Below are 24811 nucleotides of genomic sequence, written 5' to 3'. Positions count from 1 at the left end.
CGTGAAACAGCTTATTCAGGATTATAAAAAAAAATAAATAACATGCAATATTAACATCTTGCATATTCTGAAAGGGATATGTAAACCTATGAAACATGTATAATGTCACAAAAGATTTCTGTCAAATAAATACTGCTCCTTTGAACTTTCAATTCATCAAAGAATCATGGAAAATGCATACGGTTTCCACAAAAATATTAAGCAGCACAACTGTTTTCAACATTTATAATAATGATAATGAAATGATTCTTGAGCAGAAAATCAGCATATTGTTAGAATGATTTCTGAAGGATCATGTGACACTGAAGACTGGAGTAATGATGCTGAAAATTCAAGTTATTTCAGTTATTTCAAATTGTAATAATATTCCCAATATTATTGTTTTTACTGTATTTTTCCCCAAATAAATGCAGCCTTGATGAGCATAAGAGACTAAAAAACATTTAAAAAATCTTACCAAACTTAAAACTTCTAAACAAGAGCAGTGTAAATCAGATGCATTGCAGCACTGATTAAAATAAAACATGGAAGATGCTCCACACAAACATTTAAAATCTAAGAGTATGAAGCAAAACTGACCCTCTTCCTAACTCAATATATATAATTTACACCCCTGAATTCAAGCATTGTATTATGATACGATGCCACGTTTGCAATAAGTCAGTTTGTGAAATTTCATCCCTGCTAGATATTCAACGGTCAACAGTAAAAGGTATTATTAGCTTCATGGGTTTCTATGGCTGAGCAGCTGCATGCAAGCCTCACATCACCATGCGATGCCAAGCGTCGGATGGAGATGTGTAAAGCACGCCGCCACTGGGATAATGATATATGGGGATGTTTTTTTCAGGGGTTGGGCTAGGCTCCTTCCATTCAGTGAAGAGAAATGAAGAAAATCTTAATGCCTTCACATACCAAGAAATTTTGGACAATAATATGCTTCCAACTTCGTAGGAACAGTTTGGGGAAGGCCCTTTTTTAATCCAGCACGACACAGTGCACAAAGTAAGGTCCATAAAGACATGACTGGATGAACTTGGTGTCGAAGAACTTGACTAGACTTGAACTTGACACATCTCAACCCCATCAAACACCTTCGAATGAACTGAAACAGAGATTACGAGCCAGGACTTCTCATCCAGCATCAGTGCCTGACCTCACAAATGCTCTTCTGGATGAATGGGCAAAACTCCCACAGAAACACTCCACAATCTTGTTAAAAGCCTTCACAAAAAGTGTGGAAGCTGTTATAGCTGGAAATGAGGGTAATATTCCATATTAACGTCTATGTATTTAGAATTTGATGTCATTACAGTCCCTGTTGGTATAATGGTCAAGTGTCCTGATATTTTTGTCCATATAGTGTATTTCTACATTGCAGGTTTCACAATGACAGTCACTTCACAGGACAGTTTTTACATTTTACTTGAAACTGATAAATCTGATGAGATAACTTTGGTTATTGATCAAAACTTTTATTTCCAGTTAAGTCATAATTTTTTTATTTTGGTCTTTTTATATATAAATAATAAAATACGATATGTCAGCTGTCCATATGAAGTTCAAACAGTTTCAAAATTAATTTTGGATTGATGGATCGTAGATAAAGTGTAGTTTGGCAGAGTGAATTGATGTTTAGGAGGGACAAAATGTGTACATTTCAGATACATAAAAATTTATTTCACCCATTCTCCATCACAAACGTTGCCTGAGCCACTTAAACAAAGCTCAATAAGTCATATAAAAATAACATGTAAAACAACCATTAGAACACTACGAAATTTACAGTTATGTGCAACACCATCATGACCACCAGGACAGTTACACACAGCACATATGACAGAAGAGGAATAAGCATGTGTTAGTTGTCAGAATCCATGTCACTGTCTCCTCCAACTGATCTGAATTCTTCACTGTCCTCCTCATCATCACTGAGCTGTGCCTGTGTGAGAACACTAGGGCCTCGCCTTCGCTCATCCTCCTCCTCCTCTTCTTCCTCTTCACTTATCCCGTACACCTCCTCTCCGTCCCGGTCTCCTGTCCTGGGGCTGGACGCCTGCCTTTGCATCTGACTGTCTCCATCATAGTAGCTGCCATAGCTATAACACACAGGAAGTGTAAGTGAAAGAGTGCATTTAGAAATGAGGAGAAGACAGGTCATTTGTTAAAAATATAAGAGAAGATTTATATGTTTTATTAGACTGCAGATTGTTTTATTAATGAGGTAGAGATATTGTACTATCATTTCCGTCACGGTTACGCTCACGTGAAGGTGCCCTGCTGCGCTGCCATGAAAGTTTGTAATTTGAATGTGTTTTTAAGTCTTGTGGTTTAAAAACCAGAGAGTTTAAACCCTTCGAGCGCAATAAGCAGGGAAAGAGAACGCATTTCAGTACATGTGCGTGCTGTCTGAGAGATGGTTTCTGAACACATGAAATGCACTCAAATAAAGCCGCTGCTCATAGAGTACTGAAAGGAGTTCTTTTTGATGCCTTTTTGGGCTTGAACGGTCAAATATACACACTTGTGTGTCAAAATGCCCGTCGTTTATGTCTTTAGTGAACAAACAGTTGAGAAAGAAATATTTAATCTGTGTATTCAGTCTTAAAAGTGATAGCAACCTAATATACCTGCTGCCGTCTCAATGTTGAAAAAAAAAGAAAAAAAAAAAAAGAAAATCTCACTGCTCTTGACTGAATAACTTTATTAACTTTACTAAGAATAAATGTATATTTAATTTACACAGAAGACTATGCAGTTTTTTTTTTAACATTTGCTTACTTTATACAATTTATGTAGTATTTCTTGTGCTTGAAGTTTTTCAGGTAGGTCTTCTAAATTTGTGTCTGCTCTATTGTAGTTTTTTTGTCCTATTGCTTGTAATTAGTTTCTTTGTTCTCATTTTATCACTGACTGCTTAATTTGTTAATATTATTCTCAGGACTGAAGCTCAAGCTTTTTTCTCAATGTAACATTGCTAACATTGATCTAGATTACAGAGAAAAGGGCATTACCAAGATGTAGATTGACTTACATAAAATAATTTTTGGTGAATGTGTGTGAGAATGACAAATTACTAGGTATTAGGAAGCACATTTGAGACTTCCTAAGAGACCATGTAGAATTCAACAATTACATATAATAAATAAATCACAACACCCACTGAAGTACAATCATGCGAACATTATTAGTATCAACTTGGTTAATGGGCTACCAAACAAAGATTCTAGCATCCTGCAACTATTGAAGAACAGTAGCATATGTATAATACTGATACAAAATCATGATTTTACATGGAATTACATCAGCCTTATTTGAACAAGAATATGTTTGTGTTCATGTATTCTTACCTGACATTGCTGTCCTCCATGTGTGTTACACCATCAGGTCCCTCCCCCTCATAAGACATCATACTTTCATCCTGCTCTAGTCCAATCCGTGTGCTCTCCTGATGCCCTAGTTCAGCATCACTGTCACTGCCACTCTCTGACAGTTGGATAGCTTCAGGTTTAGAGTAGAGAGTCAATGTTACATACACAGCAAAATTCTCTCTCTCTCACACACACACACACACACACATAAATATGTCCTCATATTTACGTCGTAATACCAGTATAATACCCATGTCATTATACAAATTTGTGTCCTCATAAATCACAAAAACACATACACACACACACACACACACACACACACACACACTTACAGGAGAATGGATTATCCCCTTCCTCCTCACTGGCGTCGTCTTCTGCATCTGACATCAACAGATCCTGGTAAAGCACACTGGCCTGTGGTGGCCGGCTGGAGCCTTCATCATCCTCGTCCTCCTCTTCATCTCCATGTATTCGCATCTGTGGCCGCATGAGGAGATCGTCATCATCATCATCCTCGTCCTCATCATCCAGATCTCCCTCTTCAGCCTAAAGGTACATACAAAATTCAAATCTCTGACATTGAAACATTTAGTTAAATCATTGCATTTGCTTTGATTTAAGTTATTGTATTAACACTTTACAATAAGGTTACATTTGTTAACATTAGTTAACTACATTAGTAAACATTAACAATCAATAAACTATCAACAGCATAAAATGAAATGTTAATCATTTACTAGAACATTTTTAATACCAAAAGTTGTATCTGTCAATGCAGTGAACTAACAAACATTTTTAACTAAAAATATATTGCTCACAATTAGTGCATGGTTATTAACGCATTATCTAATGTACTATATTGTAAATTGTTACCTATTTTGTTTAATGCATATTTTTATTTTATTCACAATAATTAGTTAATTAAATCAAACTGTAAGGGGTAAAAAAAGGACTGAGAATCCCCTATTTTGAAAGGTGCACATGTTTATTACCGGAGCAGGTGTTTTAGGTTTGCCATCATCATCTTCCTCAAATCCTTCTATGTCCACATCAGACTCCTCCTCGCCCAGTCTGCCTCTGCCGTGACGACCCTAAATAACGTACACACAACAATGTACTTCAGGACAGTGTGGAGGCAGGAGAGGGAGAAGGAGAGGACCAATCAGAAAATACATGCAGAATAGGATGGACAGATGAACAGATGGAGGGAAGGATGGATTGAATGGATAGAATTAAAGGCACAATATATAATATTTTTGGATTAAAATATTCCCCCCAAAAAACACTAGAACAATGTTATATATTATGTTGACTTGTGTACTTAAATTATCCCAAATGTTCCCAAGAATGTTTAAATCCAGAGAAATAAGCAATTTTAACAAGTGTCCATGCATCACCCATCGATGACATCATACCCACGTTACCCTCAGTTTCTGGTTTTATTTTGTAGAAACCATGGAAACACCTAAAGTGTTTTATTAGACAGGTGAGCAACTGTTTGGATGTATACATTCATCGACAGAAAACTAATCATGTTATATAGTTCAACACAGTAAGTCTTGTTTAAATCTCATTTTTTTGATTTACGGCGAGTACCATGTTTTACCATGCCTAATATTGATCTACTTTACTGTAGTGTGCATTAGGTGTCTCATAGTAGCCGGCGAGCGAACGCAGAGTAGCACTATAACAACTTTTAAACACACAAATGTATCCAATATGATAAAACAGCGCTAACTTTACCCCACACACGCTTGACCGGAAGAAGCAGAAGCGACGACTGCAGCACAATAAAAGTTCTGCTGCTCTCAAGCCGTGCGTCACGCTCGTCTTTCATTAGCAATCGCTTCAGCAGCCTCGTTTCTGCTTGCACAGCACTCGGCCTGCTCTGATTCATATTACAGTAACGTTAATAATCTCATCCATGTACATGATTTCTGCCCGAGTCCCATCCCAATTCTTTTCCACCGGCTGTAACATGCTGTAAAACTGTAAACCTCCCATGATTTTGTGAAATCAAGGCGTCATCAAGCTACACCTTTGTTTTGAATAAGCGACCTCTAGCAGCGAAAATGTACATATTGTACATATTTTTTTTCAGTTTAGGTTTTACATTTTTTGTACATTAAAACCTTAAGAGGTGTTTTAAAACTAAAGCAGTTGATGGCTGAGACTTTGGAGAAAATGCTGTTACATTCATTGTTCTTGGCTGGTGATTGTCTCTGGAAAAAATCTCATTTAAAAAAAAAAAAAAAAAAAAAAAAAAAAAAAAAACAGATTTTGGATCAGATTTAGCTCACTAAAGACAAGTTCTAAAATCATTCCTAAACATACCTAATAGCTGAAGATGGGTTAGAAAGCAAATCAAGCAGCACGCAGAAACCATCACAGTAAAGGGGTGGGTGACCACAAAATGGATGGATGAGAGGGTGAGAGGACATATCTAAAAAGGGGTATAGCAAGCCAGCCAATAAAATGGACGAAAAGATGGATGGACAGAGGAATAGATGGATGCAGAGAGGGAGAGAGGAATACCTGCCCCCCTCTTTTCTCAGGGGTGGGAGGGATTAGCGTAGCCTCGGCTAACAGACTAGAATCTCCCTGCAAACTCACAGACACACTGTTCTCACACACATCAGGCTGAAAGAAAGAAAGAAAGAAAGAAAGAAAGAAAGAAAGAAAGAAAGAAAGAAAGAAAGAAAGAAAGAAAGAAAGAAAGAAAGAAAGAAAGAAAGAAAGAAAGAAAGAAAGAAAGAAAGAAAGAAAGAAAGAAAGAAAGAAAGAAAGAAAGAAAGAAAGAAAGAAAGAAAGAAAGAAAGAAAGAAAGAAAGAAAGAAAGAAAGAAAGAGCCCCAGACACAGAAAGACAAATAAGTTGTAATAAAGAGAGGAGGAAAAGACAGGAACAGTGAGGAAATGTGAATCAAACAGCAGTGCAGAACGTTCGGACTATGAACGAGAGAGAGAGTACAAGCCTTCTGTTCTGTTTCTGGCAGAATCTCTTATGATGATATGCTTCATTTCACCTGCTATGAAATACACTTGCACACAGAGCAGTTGAGACACCCAAGACCATGCCCTCAGTGTGACGTGTGTGTGTACCTGTGGTGTGTAAGGTCCAGGAGTCAACGGGTCTAAGCTCTCAAGGTCTGCAGCGTCCAGAGCAGCTTCTTTAGCAGTAGAGATGTCCTTCTCCAGTTGAGTCAGGTGTTCGTCATACTAACACAGAAAACACATTAAACATCTCAAACACAAAGTCAAACAAAGCACACAAAAGAGCAAAGAACTCCTTCACTCTCACACAAACGTACCTCTGCTAAAGTCTGCTTGCAGACATTCACAATTTCCAGAGCTGTTTTGGTATAAGGACTATCAGGACCTGAGAAAAAAAAAAGAATGCATACAAATGTGAAATCATAATTTTATTCAAGATGAAACAGCATTTTCCTAAATAAAAAATATTCATGTATTCCTCACCATTGTATTTGACACTGTTGGTGTGAATGAGACCAACATCAGAAAGAAACACCTCCCGGTTCTGATACTTGTGTTTGGAGATGTTCTACACAAAAACACACACACACACACACACACACACACACACACACACAGTTCAGAGATTCTGAAATAAACCACATTCCTACTGAAGTTTCTTGTGTCCGCACACAAATATTCCTGACCTTACGGAGACTGTCCAGATCCATGGGGTTGATGATGACTTTATAATAATCAGGAACAAATTTCTTGTTAACAGGATGATGGAAGGGCCAAGACTACAGAGAGAAAGAGATATTTTAACTAATTAAGAAAGATCAATTCACTTTATTTTTGCTAAATGAACATCCTATGGAACTATCAAAAACAACAGATTAGCTGGACATCTTTTGTTTCAGTGTTAAAGCTGCTGAGCAAGTTTGTTTAATCCTTAAAGGGTCTTTGGCGTCTTTTTAGACCCCAACGATGTTTGCTCAAATAAAAAAAATGAAAAAATGTTCTATTTGTCCAAATGACATGAAACTTTGTACAGTTGTTAACACTTTCTAGATCTACAAAGAAACAAAAAATTGGAGTGATGGCTTGTTTTTATGTTAGTGTAAAAAAAAAAAAAAAAAAAAAAAAAAAAAAGGCACACTCAGGGTCTTCGGGGTCCCCACAGACCCCAGGCAACAAAATGTAATTTTGTTATAAAATAATTGTTTTTTAAAAAACAAATGTAATTCTACTCTGTTTATTAATGTTTTTACTTCATATTTGTGCAGTTTTTGGAGGATTTCTCATATCTTTTAAATTTATATAAATAAACAAATAAATATTTCTTTATACAAAAACAGCTTTTTATGTAAAATTCACTTTATAAAAGACCCACATTTCTAACTTTCATTCATGGAGATAACATGGATAATTTGACATGGTTTAGGGTAAGATTTTTGCCCATCTTTTGGAAAATGCAGTTTTAAAAGTAAAAAAAAAAAATCACTTTAACCAGTAGATGGCTGCAGAGCTCCACTATATGCTATGGGTTAATGTCAAAATACTTTCGTAATTGAATGTAAAAATCACAACAGCCCTAACTTTGATATGTGGATTAAAGATGTGTTTACTTGTATAAAGTTAAAATAATGATGATTCTCACTTACAGGCTCTTTAAGACCTTTGATCAGACATGGCATGACATCATTTTATTTTATTTTATTTTCAGGTATTTTATTTTACTGCTTCAGTTTTGTTTCTTGGTTTTGTTAATTGGGGTAATAATATTGCGCAATTTAAACTTGCAATGAACAGGTTTGTTATCTGTGCGCTTGTTATTCAATGTAGGAAAATCAGATAAAGAAAAAAATAAAATAAAATGAAAATAGGTTAATATTGCCCAAACTTTAAGAGGAAATTGACTTGCAGTTACTAACACTGGATAAAATATGTGGAAAATCCTCAAATACAAATAATTATAAAACATATTAAAAGGTAAAACAGTAAGTGGTTGCTCACGTCAGGGACAGCCATCATCTTCTGTGTGACAATGTTGTCGAGGATGAAGGAGAAAGCGACCTGATCATCATCGTCCAGAAGAGGATTAATGGCTTTTTCCAAACGAACCAAACGCTCCTCTTTCTGCAAATGAAGCAACAATAATTACTCAATCTCTCTTCAAGTGTTTTTTTTTTTTTTTGTCCAAGTAAAATATTCATATCTACCTCTTTCAGTTTCTCATCACACAGACTCAGCATCGCTTGACTAACAAGGGTTAAAGGATGCTTTGCACCTGAAAAATACATATATTAATACATAAAAATAGATCATGACTACATCTAGTCTGAGTAAATACCTTAAAAGATTAGTTCTCTCAAAAATGAAAATTGTCACCAATTACTCACCCTCATGTCGTTCCAAACACGTAAAACTTTTCATCTCCAGAACACAAATGAAGATCTTTTTATTAAAATCTCAGAGATTTCTGTCCTTCCATAAACAGTCTACGCAACTACCAATTTGACAATTCAAAAAGTTCATAAAGAGATTGTAAAACTAATCCAGATGAATGGAGTGGTATATACATTTATTAACGCACACATCAATTGTGGCAAACAGAAGCTTAAGCATGTTTGTTTGACGTGCGAGAACCAATGAGGTTTGTTCTTGTGTGTTATGCAAGTACGATTGAGCTACTTTTTATGTTCACTGATCAATGTTTATATGTGAATAAAAGCCTAAATTCAATCTGTTCATCATATAAAGCGATCATGTCTCTTCAAAGAAATCTGACTTAATTTTAAGATCTCTTTATGAACTTTTTGAGGCGTTAAAGTGGTAGTTGCGTAGCTGTCAATGGAGGGAAAGAAAGCTCTTGGATTTCTTACAGGTTTGGAACGAAATGAGGGTGAGTAATTAATGACAGAATTTTCATATTTGGATGAACTAACCCTTTAAGTTCCTAAATGCACATGTAAAAAAGTACCATTATACGTTGCACTATTTTTGAAGATGAGTTCAACGCTCTCTCTGAACTCTTCTCGTGAAGGGTACATGCGCTTGCGAACATTTTCACGTAGCGTCTGCAGGTCCATCGGCCGTGTGATGATCTTGTAATAATCCTTAACCACTTTGCCATTTACAGGAGTGTGAAATGGGTACGTCTGAGAGACAAACACCATATTCAATCAATGTGTCAAAGCATGTTTTACGTCTAGTATATAACATAGGACAATGTGTCTTACATTAGGAAGGTCCCTCATGTCATTAATGATGCTCTCTAGGACTGAAGAGAGCGTGACCATGGGGTCTGTCCTTCTGCGATGGATGGACTTATGAGGACGCTGAGAGAAATACAGAGAAAGTATAATGAAATATGATAGCATGCTAAAATGCTGACATGTGCTGATCACTCAGAGCCTACAGGAATCTGTGAAAAACTACTGCACAAACAAACACTTAAAACATACTCTTACATTGAGGTAGTCACAGTGCACTGTTGTCCCCACACGTCTCTTCTTTTTAGGAGGAAGCTGCTGCTTGGGGAACTTCAGAACCAGAGATTTCCTCCGCACTTCATCAGCACTGTAAACATATTAATCATGTATCATAACAACATTACAAATACTAACACATTTCAGCAGCTAAGAATACAAATTATGCAAGTAGCTGACAATACTTTTGGGAAGTTTACTTGCCAGAAATACATTATCTAAAACTATTTTGAACAGTATTTTGGTAAATATTTTGAATGTTATTATGCATACAGCATATTAATTACTATTAATTAGTGAGTAAATTTTAATTTCTGGATAAACTAACCCTTTAATGTTTGGAAATAGTCATTTTGACATGCTTTGCAATTAGAACTGTGATTGACTGCATCTGAAGTGCATATGTGCAGGAGCGGCATTCTTCAAAGTGAAAGAGCAAACATTTACATCACCGTATTACATTTAGTTTTAGTAGTGTGATTAATTCAAAGCATTTGATGCTTTATTTTTATCATCCAAGTGCATTATTAGCAGGAGACATAGCGGACATAGCGAGCACTAGGAGAGTCTGTGTGTGCACGGCTTGTCTGTGTAAGAGATCCAATGAATGCCTGCATTGAAAGCGTAAGTGTACTGCGTGAGAAAAAATGTATGTTGTTTGTGCCTCTGCATGCTTAATCCACTCCGTGTGTTTTGCTTATCAGCTCGCACACACTAGCTATAGGCGTAATTACTGAATTTGTTTAACATGCTATTAATTCGATCCATTTACTTCATAGACATCCTTCTCTGATATATCATTTCTGCTCTCTGTTTGCTCCGTTGTCAATGTTTCTTTGTCACAAGCACTGTAGTGTACATGCTACATGGTATCAGTATCGAGTACACGAGTGCAATATCGGGCCCGATACTTGTATCACAACCGGTGCATCCCTATTTAAAAAAAAAAAAGTCCACAAACATGTTATGCAATTACCATGTCTGTATTACCTCTCAATGAGCTGCTTTCCGAGCACAATCTTGGTTCCTTCTACTTTAATAAGTTCTTCATTGTCATTGTGGATTACAGTCTTCTCAAGCTCCTCTTCCTGCTCCTCTGTCATGGCCACTGGATTAGAAGGTGGGGCATTGGTTTGGTAGTACAACGGGCAAAATTTATTGGTTCTCATGTGGCCAATTGCACCACAAGCTCCACATTTTAGCTGTAGACAAAACCAAAAAAATTGCAATCAGTCTGTGCAGACAAATATCATGTGCTCATTTCATTCACAGCAACACACTTTCAGAAGAACTGATCACATCAGTGATAAGCAGGAGTATATTTCTAATTTTGTACCTTCAGGTCTGGTCGTTCTTTGGCCTTCTTGGTCTTTTTCTCAGGTGGGCCTTTAAATTTGTCTTTCTCTTGGTTTCGTTTAAGGCGTCGTAGCTGCTCCTGAATTCTTCGCCTTTCCTTTCTCATCTCCTCCCTGTGCTGTTCATCAAACAATGCAAACTTGCGACTGCAGATACATGAAGAACACACACAGACATTGTTATTAATAAAAATAAAAAATTTATTTTATACATGTATTAATAATAATAAAACTTTTTATTTACATTTGTTAATATTTATATTAAACATTTTAAATAAAAGAGTGTGTTCAATACTATATTCGTTTTTGCTGTGTACTAGTACCCACTATTGAACTTTTTCTGAACGCTTTAATCTACCAGGACTTGAACGTAATGCACTAAGGGGTGTAATGTGTAAATTGCTGTTGTTATATGTTTGTATATTTGTTTTTCAAACACCAGTCAGGAGTAGTGCTCCTAATTTCGTTGTATGCAAATGCGATGACAATAAATGCTTTCAATTTCAATTTTAGTCAATCATGACAAACCTACTAAGTACAAACAGATACTTACATGAAGTCATCATCCTTAGTGGTGCGTATACGCAAATAAGCGTCTATAACAGCCGGTTTGCGTACAGTCTCACAGCGCACATACTCTTTGCCATCCTCGTCACGGAATGTGCGATAAATTTTCAGCCTTCTCCCTGTTGCTGAAGAGTTCAGGCTAGTGACGGAAGAAGCGTCATCATCTTTGTGAGAACTGGTGGAGAGCGCGCTTGCTAAAATGCACAAATAGATGCCGTGTTATTAGACACAGAGAAAGACAAAGATCTGGGTATAGACAAGGGCTGGGTTAAAAAAGATTAATTTAATCAATTCTCATTTTGATGAACTGATTTCGATTCTTAAATACCAAGAATCAAGCTTTTAGTCTATGCTGTTTATAGCTGATGAATGAACATGAAATTAACCTTTAAAGGGTTAGTTCACCCAAAAATGAAAATTCTGTCATTTATTACTTACCCTCATACCGTTCCACACCCGTAAGACCTTCGTTAATCTTCAGAACACAAATTAAGATATTTTAGTTGAAATCCGATGGCTCTGTGAGGCCTCCATAGGGAGCAATGGACACTTCCTCTCTCAAGATCCATAAAGGTACTAAAAACATATTTAAATCAGTTCATGTGAGTACAGTGGTTCAATATTAATATTATAAAGCGACGAGAATATTTTTGGAGCGCCAAAAAAACAAAATAACGACTTATTTAGTGATGGCTGATTTCAAAACACTGCTTCAGGAAGATTCTGATCATAAATGAATCAGTGAATCGAATCATGATTCAGATCGCATGTCAAACTGCCAACAGCTGAAATCACGTGACTTTGGCGCTCCGAACAGCAGATTCGACACACTGATTCATCTGTGCTCCGATGCTTCCTAAAGCAGTGTTTTGAAATCGGCCATCACTAAATAAGTCGTTATTTAGATTTTTTTGGCGCTCCAAAATATTCTCGTCGCTTTATAATATTAATATTGAACCACTGTACTCACATGAACCGATTTAAATATGTTTTTAGTACCTTTATGGATCTTTAGAGAGGAAGTGTCCATTGCTCCCTATGGAGGCCTCACGGAGCCATCGGATTTTGACTAAAATATCTTACTTTGTGTTCTGAAGATTAACGAAGGTCTTAAAGGTGTGGAACGGTATGAGGGTAAGTAATAAATGACAGAATTTTTATTTTTGGGTGAACTAACCCTTTAATATTATAGTAATGTACCAAATGGTGTTCCCTGTATAGTTTACAGGATTAGTTGAGATTTTTTTTTTTAAATGTACTGTACCTAATACATACCCCAATTAATCAATATTGAATTGAATCAAATTGTGTAATGTGTCAATACCCAGCCCTTGCATAGACAAATTTCAATTTAACACACACGTACAGCCTTTGCGTCGTTCCTTGCGACCCCTCTCTCTCTCATTGTCCTCTCCCATCAGCATGCGCTGCAACTCTTTTCTCTCCTGTTCTTCTCTCTCTCTGCTCAGCTGAGAGCTGGTCTTCTTATTCTGCAACATGTTTTCTATGTTCTTGCCCATCTCCTCAAAATCACTATCTTCTGCTGAGCTGCTGTCTGTGTCCGTTGATAACACCTCTGTGGACTCCAGTACTCTAAAACACAAAAACACACATTAACAGTTTACAAGCATAAGAATATTGTAATATTAATCAGAATTGTCATATTCCTATTATGTAACCATCGTGTTAGGGTGAGCATAAACAGTGCAAAACATTTTTAGTGTGAGAAATGCAGAAGAGTTCAGCTAGTTTCTCTCAGGTCTCACTTGTTCTGCAGGTCAAAGATCCTCTGGCACTCCTCTTTGTAACGTTCCTGATGTTCTGCTACAGAGAATCGAGAGCCACGAGCAAATTTACTCATAGGCCCCTCCCCTGAACGAGCCTGTTCAGTAGACATGGTCCTCACGACGTCAATCACCTCCCAACGGGAAAGTTTCTTTATCTAAATACACACATACACATATTAAAGAATATAAAGGCAAGAGACAATAAAATGACCACCAATAAACATTATCATTAGGGAGAGTTAATAACATTAAAAAAAAATTACACACAGCACCTTTATTCACCTATAACTATTAAGTAATTAGCTTAATCTGAGGTCAATCAGAGACTGTATCTTTGCTTAGTTCAGTGTCACCTCTTCCTCAGGAACTCCAAACTTGCGGAGCAACTGTTTGGCATTTTTGAGTGACAAACGTCTCAGATCTGCATCAGTCCCAGTCACAGTCTTTTTCACTGGTTGGGGCTCTCGATCATCCTGAGCATAAACAGGAAACACAGTATTTGATAATGAGGGTGTGTGGACATTCTCATGTAATCGAAACATTCTTAATGGCCAGGAGCTGTGCTAAATGGTCAAAAAGCATGTACCTTCTGCTGTGTAGGTTTGTTAGGGACTTTAACGTATGAGAAACCTTCTCCACAGCCTGTGGGGTCAGCAACCCCTGTGACCTCCAGGAGACACTTCCCCTTCATGGCTGCAATGAACGCCCGAGTTGTGTTCCATGGCGCAGTTCGTACCTGAACATATCACCACATTAATATAATAAAGCCATAAAAAAGACAAACACCATCCAGTATAAATACAATATTCAAATGTACTCCTTAAACCCCTGACCTCATCATCAATCTTCATCTGGAATTCCTCCTCATTCTCTTCCTCGGGTGCAAAAAAAGACTTTTCACCATAACCAGCATCCTGGGAGAGAGAAGTGTATGTTAGCTAGTGTGGCTCCTAAAGAAAATTGTGCACATCGGGATAGAAAGCGTGCATGTGTAAACCTTTAGTCTCTGCTCCGCCACCAGCATACTGTAGTACGCACAACACTGCTCTGGGGAAACCATTGCTCTGATCTCCTCTTCAGTTGGAAGCCGGAAATCAGGTTTCAGCACCCACCAGTTGGAATCCATGCCTGACAAGAGTAGGTATGAAAGAGCTTCAGCACAGAACACAAACTGCATCTGCTACGCAAGAACTGCAGACTATGGGGCTTTCATACTGACAGCATTTCTGCTGCATAACAGACCTGCAGCTTTAAAAGAAAATACATTGACTTCTGGGTTACTTCAATAAACCTCCTTTAATAATGGTCATTGGGAGTGTGTAATTGAAATGAATACAAACTTGCTCGTCTTGAGAATCACCACATTTACATCTTACACAAAATGTAACCCAAATTGTAGCTATAACCTGCTAAAATCATCTGGGTTTAGACAGATTTACAGCATAGAATTGTTTATGTTTGGATCCCTGTTATCTGCAAGATCCCCGTCAATATTGCCGACGTCTTTTTTGTGGAATGCCACAACCAGTTAACATGGGCGCAGTATGTGTAAAACGAGGCAGAATTATGTGATCTGGTGTACTTCCTTAGCTTTCTGTTCCTGTCCTACCTTCCCAGTACCCGGAAAAGTACTTGCTGCATCTGTCAATTCTCCTGTCTGACAAAACACACACACAATAACTGAAAACGTTTTTTCTTTCTCTGAGTTCCTCCTGTTTTCTATTCCCTTGCATTTCAAACATTTCTTAATGAAAATGAGAGTAGGTAAACTTGGGCTAAAAGTTGATCACAGAATTTAAGATGAACATGTGTGCATGAGAGTAAGTGCACCTGTGCGTTTGAAGTCAGCACAGAGTTTGAGGCGTTTGCGGATGCTGCTTTCAGAGTGAGAGGGAAAAGCTTTCTTAATGTCCTCCATACGTATGCGGCGAGGACGATCTTTACTCTTCCAGAACAGACGATAGATGAACACCTACAGAGAGAGAAACTATTTAATGTGTTACAAACAGGATAAGGATTTCAAACTTCTATAGGTGTCGCACGGGGCTTGATGCTGGACCCGACACCAATTCATAATTGTGTTAAGTAGTCAACTCATATTAGTATCCTACATTAATCAGCCATTAGATTTTCAAAACTTTACTCATCTATACATAACTATTACTTGTTAACATGCAACCAAAATAAAAATTGGGAAGGCAGGGATGGGTGCTGATGCTACCTGTAGGAAATCTCGAATGTGTGTGTTAGCTCGTTTAGAGTTGGGCCCTGGCACCTCATAGAGAGGGCACTCCTGACCCACAACAAATATGTCCACAAGCTCTCGGATGAAGTAGCCCTGCCTTGTCCGGATAATCAAGAAATCAGTCTCAGGCATCTTATGTAGATAGATGGGAGCTCTGAACAAGTTATTTTCAAAGGCCTGTGAAATACACACACATAAAATGCAACATAATTCAGAAGAACAACAATTTAAGGAATTGTACAATGTGATAAAAAAAACATGTACTTGAAGGTGGCAGAGGGTGACAGGATTGTGTAAGTGTGTCCATATGTTACCTGCAGTAGTTGTCCAGGGTGCAATGATCCCAGGAATGGAGAAGTGTGACAGTAAACTGTCTCTCCGTATTTACAGTCAGGTGCTCCTGGGTCTTTACCTGGTTTCTGCAAATAGAAACATTGACAATGCCATCATCAGCAGACTTAGAGAGCAAGATCCAAACCAAGAGCTCAAATTAACGAGACTTAGATCTTAGGATCAGACTTGATCTAGAAAATCACATTTATGTCTCAAGTCTTCAATCAAACCTTACTGGATATCTCAGTGTCCTAAGTGAATTTGTGGCTTACTCTTTTGTAGTAGTTCTTGATTTTGGTCGCCATGCCAACTTGCATAAGAAGGGGAGGATACTCCTCACTATATTCAGCCAAAATCAGGTCTCCATCTTTTCCTGTCAGATCCTGAGCTGTGCGCATAAAGAACATGTCCCCTCCGCCCGATGCTTGACGCTCCTGCTCTCTCATCTGAGAGAGATTTTAAAAAATATGAAAGGACAATTAAAGGACAAGTGTGAACTTTACAAACACACACTCACTGTCACATTCAGAAACACACAAATTAATTCTCAGGCTGTGTCAGTCTACCTTAGCCTTTTTCTTGATGTGTTTGAGGAGAGGCTGGGCTGGGTGCGGGCCGGGCTGGGACAGTGCTCCAAATGAATACTTCTTCAGGGAGGGTCGATGAAACTGCCGTAGTTTCATGGGTCCCATGTGAGTGGGGAAGAATGGCTGCCTCAACTCCACAGCAGGAATGGAATGCTGAAGAAAGAAATCGTTACAGAAGGACTAAATAAGAGAAAACTGGCAAAAACAAAAGCAGGAAGTCAAATCAAATGAATAAATGTTTTTAGAGGGTCATTTTACAATAAACCTGTGCACACATACTCAGAAAATACAAAGGTCTGTTGGCTCAAAGAGACCAAATTATTCAGATCGGACTATGGGTCCTTATTCACATCCCTAGATCCAATCCCCCCACCTGGATGATGTTTCCTCCAAAGCTGCCCCTGAGCCCCTGCTGTTTAGGGTAGTAGAACTCGTCGTTCGACAGATTCCAGGGATCTTTAATCTCCGGTTGGGACATATTCTAAATCAGAGTAAAATAAAGCATCACACAAATTCAGCTACTTTTCAAATCTCTGCCTTTTCCGCACTCCACATTCACCACATTCACATCTTACCTGTTGAGGTTCATCTTTGATGACGCCCGTCTTTCCCAGCAAAATGCGACTTTTTTTCAGAGCCGTCTCTTTTTTGTTTTCTTTGGAAGGAGAATGAGATGCTCTCTCTTCTTTTTCATCTGGGATCTCTGTAAATACAGATAAAGGTCAAATGTTGGGTTCCATGTACACTCGCATATTGTCGTTAATAGCCCTTTAATTTTGTAAAGCAGTGGTTTACAACCAGGGGACCAGGTCCCACTAAGGGGGCTCAAGATGACTTCAAATTATTTAAAATTAGAAAAAGCAAGCATTACAACAAACTAAAAAAAACAAAAAAGTAAGATATTTCTTGTTTTAATTCATACGTATGTGAGTGAGTGGAGGCTGGGATTAGTATGCATGTTCAGGGGTCTGCGTATTTCATTCAAGCTATTTTAAAGGCAAGAAGAAATTATTTTCACAGGAAAAAAAAAAAACATTTGAATGTGTCACTTTGGTGATTCAAGATGAGTTTTAAGGGATAAAATTAAAATATAATACCGAGTATGATGTTTTCATCATTGGGGTTGAGGGTGAGAATGGGAGGAGAAGGGAGGCAGTCCATGCTCTGGTCATCCCAGATTATGTGGTCTTCCCAACGTCCATACACAAGCTCCTCGTTATCAATTGGGAATATGGAGAACCAGGGGGTGTCATCCTCATTAGCAACTGTAAGAAAATAAAAATTTAATTTCTTCTATTCTGAGCCCTAAAGAGTAGATATGCTTCATTAAAACTCAGGACAGTACCCTGATGATCATGATTATGTTTGTCTCTTTTGGAACCTGTTATGGATGGAGTTTTGGTCAAAGGAGGAGGGGTCGGGGGCACCAGCTGAGAATTACTGCGACTCAGACCTGGAAAACATGCACACATTCATTCCACACACCAGTTATCCATCAGGACATATGAATATGTGTTTTTGATGTGATGCACTGTCAGTGTTGTGAATGTGCATGTGTGACCTTCTCTGATTATTTGTTGTATTATGGTTGTGTTCTCTCACCCTGCTGAGCATTGTAAGCATTGGCGTTACGGGTCATGCTAGTAGGAAGCCACCCGGCCAGACTGGCACGCTGTGTTTTAGTACCCTTGTGTTTCACATCATCTCCATTCCAGATGATGTCTTCCTCCCACTGCAGCTGGGTCACCATTAAAAACAACTCATCCTGCATTGGAGACTCCTCATCCCCCTGCTGACACATTCAGACAAAAGCACACATACAAGTAATTGAGCTGTCTGTAACTATTACAACTGACTGTACCTACTATACATGTCACTTCATTGTGAATGAAAAACAACCCCTGACATACCAAATGTTTCTATCCCCCTTTTTTACAACATGGAAAATTTTCTACAAATGTGACTTCATTATCCACTATATGTAAATAATTATAACAAAGTAAACTGTAAAACTATTTGTGTTACAAACCACTGTATTTGATTATGATTAAAAAAATAAATAAAATATATATTACAAATACCAGTTTGCAATATCAAGCAGCATAATTGACTGCTTACCTATTTTTTGTACAGGAAGTGAATGACACCAGAAGCCTTGCCCACTCTTACATTAGAACTTCAACCAGTGTTATTTTCTTAATTACTTCTTTATATACTAATATAGTATATATTAATGAATTACTTTAATTTTAATATTTAGTAATTATGTGTGCTTTTTCCAATTTTATATATTTTTTTTATTTCAATTTAGATTACATTTATTATTAGTTTAATTTGTTTTTACGTTACCTGCAAAAGCAACTTTTCTTATTTTTATTTAGTTATAATTTATCTAATATTTATATTTTATTTGAGCTTTATTTTAATTAAAGGGGACCTATAATTCCCCATTTACAAGATGTAATACAAGTCTTTGGTGACCCCAGAATGTGTCTGTAAAGTTTCAGCTCAAAATATCCCACAGATAATTTATTTGTATAGCTTGTCAAATTCGCCCCTATTTGGATGTGAACAAAAATATGCCGTTTATGTGTATGTCCCTTTAAATGCAAATGAGCTTTAACAGCTCACGCTTTGGTTGCTCAACAACAACAAAGCTGGAGAATGTTATGCAGCCAAAATTACGATTGTCAGTAACGGTGTTCAGCCTTACATTGTTCAAACCGGAGTCGGACACTGATGGAGAGAAGTTACAACTTTTAGAATGCTTCTGGACGTTTCTGAACGGTTAGTGGATAAATTTATGTAGTTGCTGTGGAGTTGATTCAACTCATCGACTAGCATGTGCCATCATGTTCATTTTTTGTACAATCCAGTGTTGAATTGACCCTCGTTTGTAGTCCTTAAAACAGTGAATTCTTTAAAAGAATCTCCCTTTGCATTGAACTTTGAGCATCTTAACTTTGCAGATGTTGTTTATACTCAAACAGCAACATCACACACTAACTACAATTAATAATCAACTACCCTTTTAATATTTATGTTTTAGCTTTATTTACCAATAACAACACTGACCTCAGCTTGTGCTTCTTGGGGTGGTTCCTGCTCACTGACTGGTTCAGAAACTGGTGGATTTACAGTTTTTTCCGCTGCATCAGTACCGTCTTGCTGTTGGTCATCTCTGAGTTTAAATCCATAATGAAAGCCGCTGCCGTCCTCTGGGACGCCCAGCATGTCATACCAAAGCTGTGCTGGACCATAACGCCACTCTGCCACCTTTGGCCTCACCTCAGACACCTTATCACCTTCACCAGACACTTGCAGGAATTTGGATTCCACCGGAGCCATCATGGTGATCTACAAAGAGACAGACACAAAGATAAAGACAAAGAGCATTTTCTTCTTGATCCCATCATAATAAAGGTCCTTTTTCTGAAGTGACCAAGTGGACATGTTTTCTGCCTGGATTACCTCATCATCAGACAAACACTGCTCCGGTGGTGGAGGTGGTGCATGCTCATAGTCCCATCCTGATTTTTTCTTAGCCCCTGGCTCAGGTGGTTGCGATTCATTGTCACCTGTAGCCATGTCTGACTGTGGCTCTCTCTGCTTTCGTTTCCGTTTCCTGCGAGCACTTCGCCATACAGATGGCATGTTCTTACCGGGACCAAACAACCGCAAGAACCGCAACACCTGGTAGATCAAAAATTAACACTCACCATGAAACTGCAAACAAACTACTATTGGAGTGCAAATGACTTTAACAATCTGATGAAGTGCGTAATCAAACTTTGGATTATTTCTAAGATATATAGTGTGCTATTGTCACCTTTCCAGGTCGGAACTCAGGGAAGAGCTCTGTGACTCCAGGCAGGGCTTTAGCAGCATCTTTCTGCATAATGCCTGCAAGAGGGAGGGTGAGACATCCTGCCTGTCCTCCTGTCCCGGAACCCTGAGAAGGTCGATCGCTCTCACTCTCGCTGTCTGATGAACTGCTGAAATCAACTTTGTCACCCACAGATGATGGAGCGATAATGGAAGGCAGGATGATACCATCACCCTCATCATTCACTACAAAGAAAGAAAGAGAGTGAAAAAGACAAGCAACAATAAGAGATAAGACCACTGACACAAAATTCAGACTGATTCATCTGTCAATCACACGGTCTCATTTACCACTGCTGTTCTGAGTGGGTGTGTCTTCTTTCTTGGCAGGGATTGGCAGACTAGGGGGAGGGGGAGGAGGCATGAGTTTGGCATCAACATCCTCACAATCAGCATCGTAATCTTCCTCTTCATCTGCACACCACAATATACACAGGTCAGTAATGAATTTGTGCATATACGTCAGTGTTTTCTGCACCAGTTGTGCCTGTGTGTACCCGTTTTCCGTGATGGCTGCAGGTTGCCCATGGCCTGTCTGTATTTGCGGGTTTCATCTTCTGCAACTTCACTGATATCCGAGTAATCAACTGCATCGTCGGTGCTCCTTACCCATCCTACATCAACACACAAATACAGCAAAAAGTTAGGTTATTTTGTCACATTTTTCCTCTAAATGCACATTTAGAGGAACTGACTGCTTGGAGTGACATTTCTCAAATAACTAGTCAGAAACAGACCCTCTGCATCAGTGTTGCTCTGATCTTGCTCTTGATCAGCTGTTTCCTCCTCACTGGCTGTTATCTCTGTAATGAGCGAACCCAAACCCAGAGAGCCCAGGCCAGCCAGGTGCTTCTTTGACTCCTGACAGAGAGAAAGAGACAGTTGACAAGCATATAAAAAAATATACAAAGTTCAACATTCCTTTTTAGCCTCTCTCCACAAAAGCACAGAGGGCCCTGCTCCTCAGTGTTCAGTGCTCAGGTTTCATCCTCACTCTAACCGTTATCACTGCACACAATATTCGGCTCTATGCATGTGCAGAGCTCACTTGCTTAAAGCCCAATGCAAACGCTCCACTCATGCTTATTGGAAAAGCAAAGTCTGCTCAAATAATGCGCCAACATGAAATTTCTATGTAGTAGTATACTTATTTCTGTTTGCAATAGCCCTATAATGCAATAGCCCTATACTGTAAAATGAAGCTACCTTCTCATTCACTGATCCACTCCCTGCTACGCTCTGCTCACATATTCTGATGATAATAGCTTTGTAGGACTATACATTATTTGGATAGTTAATCAAAAATCTCTAAAATCTGATTCTGTTGCATAGAACTGAATAAAGAATAATATATTGATATTTAACATAAATATTTCTTCTGTTCAATTTTAGTGTGTTACTTTCACTTAAAGTGTTATTTTATTGGATTGTATTTTTAAAATTCAGTACCATTAAAATTATTGAATTTCATTAAAAAGTCTAATACAAGTGCACAAAAAAAGCTAATTTAAAATAATAAATAATTTTTTTAAAAGCATTTGGGTTTCGTTTATGGCCAAATGCATCCAGAATTTCCGGTTTCAGCCCAGAATTTTCATTTTAGTGCATCCCTAATTCATTGGTGGTCAATCAGATGATGGCAGATCTGAATGTGAGCTTGCAGTCATTTGTATGAAAGGAGCGGGGATTAAATGATTGGAGAAGTGTGGCATAAATCACCAGAGAGAAGTCACTATTGAATTATAACATTTTGATTACAAATTACACAAAAAAACTGAAATATTTCCATGTATACCTCTCAATAAGATGAATAACATACAATTAGAAAATAGAAAGGTGGGAAAAAAATTGGAAGGTTAATTTCCAACTCATGCCGACATCAAGACACATTCAAGAGCAGGGATTTATTTTCTTACTGTATCCAGCACACTGTCATCTTCCAGCTGCCCATTCTCATTGATGTTGCCAAAGAGAAACCCTGTCAAGTGAAAGGGCCGGTCCTGGTCCTCATCGCTATCCGAGTCTGACATTCTACACATACAAAAACAAAATATACTAGCATTCATCAGCCCACCACAAGTTATGAGTCCATGAAGCAACATATTGGATATTATTTCTGGCAAAGTCAGGTAAGCCAGCAAACATTTAGTAGTTAACGTTACTTTTAATCTATTCCTCTTGTGGGACTCCAACTTGCCTTTTCAGATTTAAGTTATTTAACCACCACCACACCACTCTATGATTAAAACTAGTTAATCACGGTTTCCATGGAATTAAAAATCAAATACATTTTCTGAACAGTACAGCACCGCTAAACAGTTTGTAGGCTACAGGATTACTTGGAGTAACGTTATATAGGCTACAAGAGAAGAGCTAAGAAAAGAGATAGAGGAGATGTTCCACTTCAGTATTCTTTTACTTTTATCCTGCTTTTACACTGTTATGACTTCAACATAATAATCTTTAAGAACATGTAACGTTACCTGCTCCTCTGTTGCTGTTACCCGGCTCGAAGGCCTCTGGATCCTCGTGCTCGAGTGAAAATCTGACCGAAGGAGGAGCTCACTGTCCCCGGTCGATTAGCTGTTAGCAGCCAGCCAAAGGGAACGCGTAAAAGCATACGCGCAAAAAAAAAAAAAAGTCGCGTTCAAGAATATTATATGCAAGCTTAGATTGTTTAATGTGTAGATATAAATAACTCAAAAGGCTTTGGCAATGAATTAGCTGCTGTAGCATTCGCGGGTAGTAGCAGCAGCAGCAGCTGTGTGTGTATTTGTGTTTCTGTTTCTGTTTGTTGTGTTCGGAGCTGATCCAGTTTATTTGACCCCCCCTACAGGTCTAAAGCGGTCTAAAGATGCAGCTCCGCACTGGAGAGTACAGCCCACATTAAATATTGACTGCATTTTTCTCTGTTCAGTTTAATTTGCTAAGAGGAGGATAATTTGCTTAGTTATGGAGACCCATCCCGTTTAATGGAATTATAGAGTATCGTGGAATTGCTTTGATGTTTATTCAGTTATTCTAACGTTAATCTAACGTTCCCAAAACGTTAGTTTTTGGTTTGTATAACGTTATTCTAACATTAATCTAACATTCCCAGAACGTTATTCTAACATTAATCTAACATTCCCAGAATGTTATTCTAACATTAACCTAATGTTCCCAGAACGTTAGTTTTTGGTTTGTATATTGTTATTCTAACATTAATCTAATGTTCCCAGAACGTTATTCTAACGTTAATCTAACGTTCCCAAAATGTTAGTTTTTGGTTTGTATAACGTTATTCTAACATTAATCTAACATTCCCAGAATATTCTAACGTTAACCTAATGTTCCCAGAACGTTAGTTTTTGGTTTGTATATCGTTATTCTAACATTAATCTAATGTTCCCAGAACGTTATTCTAACGTTAATCTAACGTTCCCAAAATGTTAGTTTTTGGTTTGTATAACGTTATTCTAACATTAATCTAACGTTCTGGGAACATTATTCTAATGTTAATCTAACGTTACCAAAACGTTAGTTTTTGGTTTGTATAACGTTATCCTAACATTAATCTAACATTCCCAGAACGTTATTCTAACATTAATCTAACTTTCCCAGAACATTATTCTAACATTAATCTAACATTCCTAGAACGTTAGTTTTTGGTTTGTATAACGTTATTCTAACATTAATCTAACCTTCCCAGAACGTTATTCTAACATTAATTTAACATTCCCTGAATGTTAGTTTTTGGTTTGTATAATGTTATTCTAACGTTAATCTAACGTTCCCAAAATGTCAGTTTTTGGTTTGTATAATGTTATTCTAACATTAATCTAACGTTCCCAGAATGTTATTCTAACGTTAATCTAACATTCCCAGAACATTAGTTTTTGGTTTGTATAACGTTATTCTAACATTAATCTAACATTCCCAGAACGTTATTCTAACATTAATCTAATGTACCCAGAACGTTATTCTAACATTAATCTAACATTCCCAGAATGTTATTCTAACATTAATCTAACTTTCCCAGAACGTTATTCTAATATTAATCTAACGTTCCCAGAACATTAGTTTTTGGTTTGTATAACGTTATTCTAACATTAATCTAATGTTCCCAGAACGTTATTCTAATGTTAATCTAATGTTCTTATAATGTTATTATAACATTTCCAGAACGTTAGTTTTTGGTTCCCAGAAGGTTATTGAGCACCAATGGGGTGAGGA

At 37.7% G+C, this 24811-nt stretch overlaps 1 protein-coding gene across 9 annotated transcripts; it reads right to left on the bottom strand.

Annotated features, from left to right (window-relative positions):
• Positions 1–1654: 1654 nt before the first annotated feature.
• Positions 1655–23434, bottom strand: taf1 (TAF1 RNA polymerase II, TATA box binding protein (TBP)-associated factor). Of its 9 annotated transcripts, none has more exons than XM_048187005.1 (42): positions 23080–23434; positions 22513–22627; positions 21334–21457; positions 21094–21210; positions 20888–21010; positions 20541–20782; positions 20183–20404; positions 19787–20068; positions 18314–18503; positions 18057–18164; positions 17809–17976; positions 17287–17414; positions 17085–17192; positions 16691–16864; positions 16397–16570; positions 16106–16210; positions 15768–15968; positions 15377–15518; positions 15156–15203; positions 14544–14674; positions 14380–14460; positions 14133–14282; positions 13900–14019; positions 13526–13701; positions 13126–13352; positions 11746–11953; positions 11174–11339; positions 10828–11039; positions 9814–9928; positions 9589–9687; positions 9330–9507; positions 8569–8636; positions 8363–8485; positions 7054–7146; positions 6851–6935; positions 6685–6752; positions 6476–6592; positions 5910–6014; positions 4367–4465; positions 3707–3920; positions 3351–3501; positions 1655–2099 (listed from the first exon to the last, which is right to left on the bottom strand). In XM_048187005.1, exons 2-42 carry the CDS (start codon positions 22624–22626, stop codon positions 1862–1864), a joined length of 5994 nt encoding a protein of 1997 aa, XP_048042962.1. In that variant the 5' UTR covers position 22627; positions 23080–23434; the 3' UTR covers positions 1655–1861. The 9 variants fall into 9 exon arrangements, with proteins under 9 accessions (XP_048042962.1, XP_048042965.1, XP_048042963.1 ...); XM_048187008.1 differs by having other exon boundaries at positions 18093–18164; XM_048187006.1 differs by having other exon boundaries at positions 18314–18500.
• Positions 23435–24811: the final 1377 nt, after the last annotated feature.

This window comes from Megalobrama amblycephala, linkage group LG4 (genome assembly GCF_018812025.1).
Source record: "Megalobrama amblycephala isolate DHTTF-2021 linkage group LG4, ASM1881202v1, whole genome shotgun sequence".
Lineage (NCBI taxonomy): Eukaryota > Metazoa > Chordata > Actinopteri > Cypriniformes > Xenocyprididae > Megalobrama > Megalobrama amblycephala.
The sequence above is the reverse complement of the archived record's forward strand: the minus strand, read 5'-3'. Positions and strand labels throughout refer to the sequence as shown.

Bases quoted from the DNA above. Each gene is read 5' to 3' on its own strand.
- taf1 (XM_048187005.1), bottom strand. From the start codon at position 22,626: ATGTCAGACTCGGATAGCGATGAGGACCAGGACCGGCCCTTTCACTTG. The intron at 11,340-11,745 runs GTAAGTATCTGT...ATGTATCTGCAG, and splicing joins ACTAAGGATGATGACTTCAT to TCGCAAGTTTGCATTGTTTG. The intron at 3,502-3,706 runs GTAAGTGTGTGT...CTAAACCTGAAG, and splicing joins AGGGGATAATCCATTCTCCT to CTATCCAACTGTCAGAGAGT.